Source organism: Anomaloglossus baeobatrachus, chromosome 4, assembly GCF_048569485.1.
Source record: "Anomaloglossus baeobatrachus isolate aAnoBae1 chromosome 4, aAnoBae1.hap1, whole genome shotgun sequence".
Classification (NCBI taxonomy): domain Eukaryota; kingdom Metazoa; phylum Chordata; class Amphibia; order Anura; family Aromobatidae; genus Anomaloglossus; species Anomaloglossus baeobatrachus.
The window spans coordinates 597,849,589-597,857,643 of record NC_134356.1 but is presented as its reverse complement, the minus strand read 5'-3'; the positions used below and the strand labels follow the sequence as shown (position 1 = coordinate 597,857,643).

Sequence of the window (8,055 nt, the reverse complement as noted above, 5' to 3'; positions counted from 1 at the left end):
AGCAGTAGCTATAGTATTGCCATTAAAAGTCTATGCCTTTTTCTGAGAAATATAATTTAATTACTGCAAACTGCTAAAGTTAAAAGGAATCTAGCAGCTGATATATGGTGCCTGATTGACAGGCCGCATGTATTAGAAACTGGCTGCATGATATCAGCCAGGTATGTTTGACTCTGAAACATTGCAGTTTTCAGAGAAAAACATACTTTATCAGGAACTGAGGCTAATTGGACTGACTGATTCGCCCTGCTGAGTCTTCCTCTCACTGTGTCCATGTATAGGGAAAGACCCATCACTCAAGCTATCAGGGACCCGCCTGGCCGACAAATCTTCTGTGCAAATTGGTCTCCAGTGGCTTTTAAAGTTTCCCTTTCTCTAAAACATGGCAGCATTTCAGAGTCAAACATACCAGGCTCAGATTATACAAGCATGTCCATGGATCTGGCAGCATGTATCAGCTGTCAGGATCCCCTGAAAAGAATATATCCACAAAGGTAATATACACAGCATAGATAAGAATAGATAGACAAATGCAAACACTTAGGGGTACTTCACACATAGCGAGATCGCTACTGAGATCGCTACTGAGTCACATTTTTGTGACCTCATTAGCGATCTCGCTGTGTGTGACACTGAGCAGCGATCTGGCCCCTGCTGTGAGATCGCTGCTCGTTACACACAGTGCTGGTTCGTTTTTTTATTGTTGCTCTCCCGCTGATAAGCACACATCGCTGTGTGTGACAGCGAGAGAGCAACACTCCTGAATGTGCAGGGAGCAGGAGCCGGCGTCTGACAGCCTGCGGTAAGCTGTAACTAAGGTAAACATCGGGTAACCAAGGTGGTTACCCGATATTTACCTTCGTTACCAGCCTCCGCAGCTCTCACGCTGCCAGTGCCGGCTCCTGCTCCCTGCACACGCTAAGCTAAGCGGTGTGCGCTGGTAACTAAGGTAAACATCGGGTAACCATACCCGATGTTTACCTTAGTTACCAGTGTCTGCAGCTTCCAGACGCCGGCTCCGTGCAAGCGCAGCGTCGCTTGCACGTCGCTGGTGGCTGGGGGCTGGTCACTGGTCGCTGGTGAGATCTGCCTGTTTGACAGCTCACCAGCGACCATGTAGCGATGCAGCAGCGATCCTGACCAGGTCAGATCGCTGGTGGGATCGCTGCTGCGTCGCTAAAGTGTGACGGTACCCTTAGTGTTGTCAGAGAATCAGCAGAGATAACCGACAGAGATCATCGAGTCTTCTAAAATTTAATTCAGGCAGATTCTCTAAATCTAAAGAGCTAAAACAGTAATAAACTCCTATACACATGTTTTCTGTAGTAGGCTCAGCATCGGACCAATGGCAGGAGTCCGTGCCACCATAAACATAGAAGAAGAACAACAATATCCAGCGAGCCAGTAGATAGGGAAAAAATATGTAGATATTTTATTTTAAGAAATAAAATTTTTGTATTTAATCCGCACACAGGCAATAAAAAATGCAGAGGTGGTCTGTTAGGAGTCGAAATGAGACGCTTTTCGGCTACGCCTTCATCTTATAATAAATCAAAATAAAGTATCTATATATTTTTTCACTATTTGCTGGCTTGCTGGATATTGTTGCTCCTCTTCTATACCCAAACTTAATGTTTTATCGTTAAAGCCTTCTAGACCCTTATAATTTCGTGGAATGGTGGCTGGCTGCCATTTTGTTGGATTAGCGCAAATCAAATCCCCAAAAAGTGTTAGCAAATTCATTTAGTCAACAGATAATCAATGTTCCAAAGTCCAACCTTCATTCAGTATTTATTGCATTAGGGATCTGCATGTACGTTAGATTCCTTCAAGATATTGTTTATTTCCTGTACGTTGTTATTTGTAAATACATAGTGAATATTCGTGTTAATACATAATGTTCCACAAACTCCTTGTGTGCCGTAATCCTCCACCCATAACCAAATTTCATACATTTCTCCTGATGGTTTTTGGATCATTGATAGGTCACGTCTAATTTTCCATTTGGCATACTGTTGTTAGGCAACTCTTGTTTGGCTACACACCATATCTTGCATTGCACAATATGAACCAAAAACAATGGGACCATTATCCAACCAAGAGTTTCCATATCTATGTTTAATAAGATAAAAATTACATTGAGCCCTTTTTTAATAAGGTGGACACAGTCCAAAGCCAAATGTCCAAGTATGGTAACTTGTGTGTCCTTTCTACTGTATATAAAGGAGCCCAAGAGAAGGGTCTGTACCTTTCATTCTAACCTTTTCTACCGGGAGAGAAACCAAAATGAAAACCTTGGTATGTATCTACTATTGAATGATTGATATTTTACATTATACGTGGATAAAATATAGAGTATAGCAATATAAAACATGCAGGCAGCTTGTAGAGTGTCAGTATTGGTGGCGCTGACATAATCGGTCGCCTGGAACTTGTAAAGTCTATGCAAGACTTACTTATCCAATTTATTCCAGAATACGAAATGTACGATATAAGATGTGGGAAAGTGAAATATCCTTTTGAATGCAATTTCAATGGTATTGCAGTATCATGAATTTATATATATATATATATATATATATATATATATATATATATAAAAAAATATATATATATATATATATATATATATATATATATATATATATATATATATATATATAAAAAAATATATGCATATATATATTATACTGTATATATATATATATATATATATATATATATATATATATATATTAAAAATTTTCACTGGTTTTCAAGACTTCTGCTTGCTTTATTCATTAAGGACCTCAAGTACTTCCCTGCAAAAGTCTGCCCTGGTCATATTTTAATATTGTACAGAAGTAAAGAGAAGTATATCAAACCATTGCATCATTTTTCATTATACAAAAGGATAATATGTATTTGCTAAAACTGGAAAGCCCCTTTAAGTCAACTTGAATGCAAGAAATCTACAATAAAAAGTTTTCTATTCTTCCTTTTCAGGTGATTTTCGCTGCTCTCCTTGGATCTCTGCTTGCTAATGATGTAAGAAATGCTATAATATTTTGCTATTTACTATTAATACATATTTTTTACATATAATCTGAATTAATTCTGACTCTGATTTTCTTTTTTGTACTTATTTCTGAAAACAGAATAGTTGTGATATCTGGCCACATGCTTGCGCTGATATGTTATTGCCAGCTATTCCTTGTTAGACTGTAATTTTCATACTTTTCTTGTTTTGGTTTGATACTTAAAAAGATTGCGAGTAATTTTTAAACATTTTCCCACAGAATATTGATATTAACAATCAAGGGAACGTTGGTGACGATGTGCACCAGACGGTGAATATCAACAACCAGGATCAGGTGGCCAACATTAACCATCTGAATGGCTGGGAATCATGGGACTCCATCGTTGACTATAGGATAGTGAGTATATTTAATTTTTTTTTATTATTCATTTCATTTTTTAGCCATTAAGTCATAGTTTAGAAAAATTGAAAACTGCATGTAACATTAGTTACTAACTTACGGGGTCAAATGAACGGAAGGGTAGTCAGGAAAGCTGGGGTCTGGTAACAGGAGGTCACATATCATCATAAGGGGTAAACAGAGATGTAGTCAGATCAGAAGCCGAAGGTCAAACTACCAGGAGAGCACATAGTAGATAAAGGGAGTAACCAGGGACATGGTCAGGTAACGGTCCGGGGTCAAAGACAGGAAAACACAACAGGAATAGGAAGTAGGCAGAGGGAAGTCCAATAACAGTCTGGGGTCAGAAGAGACACAAACTATGGCAACACAGCAGAGCCAGAGAATACAACTGTCAGAGATCAGGGGGAGCATGCTCAGTAAAGAAGATGGAACAGTTGAGTAACCAGCACCTCCCAGAACCAACCTGGACTCCAGTATAGTGACCAAGCTTCTAGTTCATTAACAATGACGGTGCCACAGAGCATCTCCAAGGGCAAGATGCTCCGCACAAAGATATAGACACACTGGCAGATCTGTAAGTGCCGCAGACTTGGAGATGCTCTGCACAGAGAATCATGATACTGCATTGATCATAACGTTTCTCTAAAATACTGGATTTACACTGGATAATAATTGTGAAAGAGTGTTTCTAGGAAGACTCATCTTCCTCATTATCAACCAGTCTAAATAGGCTACCATTAACCCAATAAACGAGAAAAACCCTCATTCATAGGGTGAATTGATTTTAAGCTTGCTTACAAATCATTGTTCTCGGCAGCATATTGCCCTATGTAAACAGGACATGTGCTGCCGAGAACAATAATGCTCTAAACACATGGAAGAACGTTGCAGATGTGTAAACTTCCATGTAGTGGATCTGTGGTCGTGTAAATGACCTGTCAGTCTATCGTACATTCCCAATGTCGAAGCATTGATGTGCCAGTGGAGGAAATACATAGCTTGTAAAACCCAGAGATGCAGACCAGTTTGTGCCTATTAGTTATACTAATCTATTTTTTTTAGTTATTTTATTCTTCCTCTTTAACTATTTAATACATTTACAATCGCAATAGTTGAATGTGTATTCTCTGTTTTATTCTTTTAACTTTAGGGCATGTTTGCAACACGACTCTATGGAAAGAAGATGTGTGTGGTGACAAAAATTGATAACTCTGTCTTTCCTCACCTGGAAGGTCTCCAACAGAAACCCGTAAGGAGCTCAGTCACTTATTCTCATGATGTTATTTGTCTGGCACCTTGGTAATAGGACACCTTTTTCTCGGCTATCAGCTGGAAAAAATTATATTATTTTTCAATAAGTAGGAGAATTGAGGATAGATTTCAGCTGGTGTCATGACTTTCCATTGCTTTCTGCACCTCTCTTTCTTAATGTGTTCAATATTTTTTACCTGTGTCATTTCTCATTATTACTCACAACTTAATTTATAGATATGTATTCTTTGATTTCTTTGCCCGAGTAGACTGGATTGGTTGTTACCCACATCTAGTGAGAATTTCATGTCAATAGCACCTTTGGAAATATATTTACTTAGAAAATTGGTGACGCGTTCAATACTTAACCCGCAGTATAATCTAATATTATAATTGCACATATGAAACAGTCAGACTAACTCATTGTCATGCGTAGGACAAGACCACAGCACATCTCTTCAAATATAATGTCAACAATGTTCCCATTGCTAATATCGGCATATATGGGGTGCATATTGAAGCCATGTGTCGGGGAATCCCATCCTACACAGCTGATGTAAACCAAGGTGAGTTCTTAGAGCTGTTCATTGTCATAATGTAAATTGGTGTATGGTAAGATCCATATTGGGGTTACAAGATGACAGTAAATTGCGAAATCTTGAAATTACTAATTTTCATAATTTCAAGCCATCATAATTATTTTATTCAAAACATGATGGATAGAGCAGTATTGACTAATTTGATTGAGTGCAGTATTCACTGCAGAAAAACTCCATATATATCAGTTTGTAGTGGCTGGAAGTGATAGAAACAGAAAATGATCATTATAGTTTGCAAATATAAAACACTCACTGCCCCCACCAACATAGCTGATACCAGGAAGCAAGAATATTTTTCTGTTGGCTGAGGCCCCGCCCCTTCTGGTCACATGGGTATGACATCAGCACAGGTCCTTCTAGTCACTTAGTAAAACGATTCTATTATAGAATTACCATAAATAACAGGGGGAGGACGGACAGGCAGGGGGCGGAAATCACTATGAATACCCACCTCAGCTATCAGCTGATCCGCAGCTGCTGCAATTCAAAATGCTGTACATTTTACAAACTTTACTTGCTTGTGTTTCAAAACCTATACATTCTAGCTGACAATTAAAGATATGCATAGCATCAGCATGATAGTGTCAGTATAGCACTGGCTTTAGGCTATATAGGAAAATCCTGGTGATTGGTGCGCTTTATACATTTTTATTTTACTAGGTGAGATGATGGCAAATATGCATATATTAGAATGAGCATAATCATATGAATTAAAATAGTCATAGGGCTCACTCAGACGTCTGATATTCTCGTAGTCGTGGTTTTCACGGATAGCATTCCTATTTGTGATAGTATATGTTGCCATTCACATGACAATGCTTTTTTGACACGTCCGATTTTGAATGGTGTCAGATCCAAAGTGGCAATGCAAGTCTGTGGATCCATGAAAAAAAATCACACCGCACACGAACTCTGATTTTCATGGACTGTCAGGAATGAGAAACGTGGTTTTTACTCCATGTATGAGTAAAACTGAAGACACTCGGCCCATCATCTCATCAAAGTCTCATCAAAATCTAAACAAGAAAAAAAAAATCGGAAAACACAGACGTCTGAATGAGTTCTATAGAGAATGCTTAACATAAAGATGAGACAATACCACCATGTAATAATAGACCATTCTGACTGTTGATATTAATGTGTTTTCTTCATTATGTTCTTTCTCTTGTATCCATCAGTGGATGAGTACTACGCTTGTGACACCAATAGCATCATTGACATTGGAGGCATCAGTTTCTGCTTTTAATCCAGCACCTCTACTCTTCAAGTCAAATTCTTTCACATTGCTTTTTTTTTTACTATAAATAAAGCATTTATATAAAATTTTCATTTCTCCTGTGTAATTTTGTAATAGGAGCATAATTAAATTACCGAGAGATACAATATATAATAATATTTAAACACTAGAGCATTATAAAATGATAGAAAGCTGGGGAAAAATTGTAAGCAATGGTAAAAATAAAAGCTTATTCCATGACTGAGTAAATTGTGAAATATCTAATTTTTACTAAGAGCTTAGTAAAAGATAATTTAGGCAGGACCCTTTAGGTAACCAGATGAAATTATTCCCCTGAGAGCCTAAATGATGGACAGAAAGTTGTTGTCAAATAGCTGCTCCCGGTGACCGAAGTGGAATACAAGAAATATCTACAGCAAAAACTGGAAAAAAATTCACACGGTTACTAAACGAAAGCAGTGTCAAACTTTGACTTCTCAAAAGGTGATTCATCTTTTGATAAAAGCATGAAAAACTGCTGTAAATGTAAGGAAAAAAAAATATATATATACAGTACAGACCAAACGTTTGGACACACCTTCTCATTCAAAGAGTTTTCTTTATTTTCATGACTCTGAAAGTTGTAGATCCACATTGAAGGCATCAAAACTATGGATTAACACATGTGGAATGAAATACTTAACAAAAAATTGTGAAACAACTGAAAATATGTCTTATATTCTAGGTTCTTCAAAGTAGCCACCGTTTGCTTTGATTAGTGCTTTGCACACTCTTGGCATTCTCTTGATGAGCTTCAAGAGGTAGTCACCAGAAATGTTTTTCACTTCACAGATGTGCCCTGTCAGGTTTAATAAGTGGGATTTCTTGCCTTATAAATGGGGTTGGGACCATCAGTTGTGTTGTGCAGAAGTCTGGTGGATACACAGCTGATAGTTCCATTGTAGACTGTGAGCCTTCGCGGGCAGGGACCTCTATCCTCCTGTACCTCTCTGTGTCTTGTATTGTTTATGATTATTGTACTCGTCCCTATTATGTATGCCCCTTTCACATGTAAAGCACCATGGAACTGATGGCGCTATAATAATAAATAATAATAATAATAATAGTCCTACTGAATAGACTGTTAGAATTTGTATTATGGCAAGAAAAAAGCAGCTGAGTAAAGAAAAACGAGTGGACATCATTACTTTAAGAAATGAAGGTCAGTCAGTCAGAAAAATTGGGAAAACTTTGAAAGTGTCCCCAAGTGCAGTGGTAAAAACCATCAAACGCTACAAAGAAACTGGCTCACATGAAGAACGCCCAAGGAAAGGAAGACCAAGAGTCACTTCTGCTGTGGAGGATATGTGACGCCCTGGCCTATCAGGTCGTCACAAGGGTGCTGTGCAATCTGCCCTTATGCATGGTACCTACTCCTCCTTGGTTACGGGTCCTGTCCCTTTGGTGTTGCTAAGAACAGGTATACACAAATCCTGAGGAACACTCTGCACCACACCCACCAGACACCCATAGGGCTGCCTGAGGGGAAAAGGGCCACCCAGATGGA

The 8,055-nt window shown here is 38.2% G+C and overlaps 1 protein-coding gene across 1 annotated transcript; it reads left to right on the top strand.

The window, feature by feature from the left end:
- The first annotated feature begins 2,235 nt into the window (after positions 1-2,235).
- On the top strand, positions 2,236-6,597 carry LOC142301875 (gastrokine-1-like). Its single transcript, XM_075342914.1, has 6 exons — positions 2,236-2,298; positions 2,986-3,027; positions 3,279-3,416; positions 4,573-4,671; positions 5,110-5,239; positions 6,451-6,597. The coding sequence occupies exons 1-6, from the start codon at positions 2,287-2,289 to the stop codon at positions 6,516-6,518; spliced, it is 489 nt and encodes a 162-aa protein (XP_075199029.1). The 5' UTR covers positions 2,236-2,286; the 3' UTR covers positions 6,519-6,597.
- The last annotated feature ends 1,458 nt before the right edge of the window (positions 6,598-8,055 follow it).

What these genes read in the sequence shown, in the direction of transcription:
- LOC142301875 (XM_075342914.1), top strand. An exon ending in GATCTCTGCTTGCTAATGAT is followed by an intron (nt 3,028 to 3,278) that starts GTAAGAAATGCT and finishes ATTTTCCCACAG; the next exon opens with AATATTGATATTAACAATCA. An exon ending in CACAGCTGATGTAAACCAAG is followed by an intron (nt 5,240 to 6,450) that starts GTGAGTTCTTAG and finishes TGTATCCATCAG; the next exon opens with TGGATGAGTACTACGCTTGT.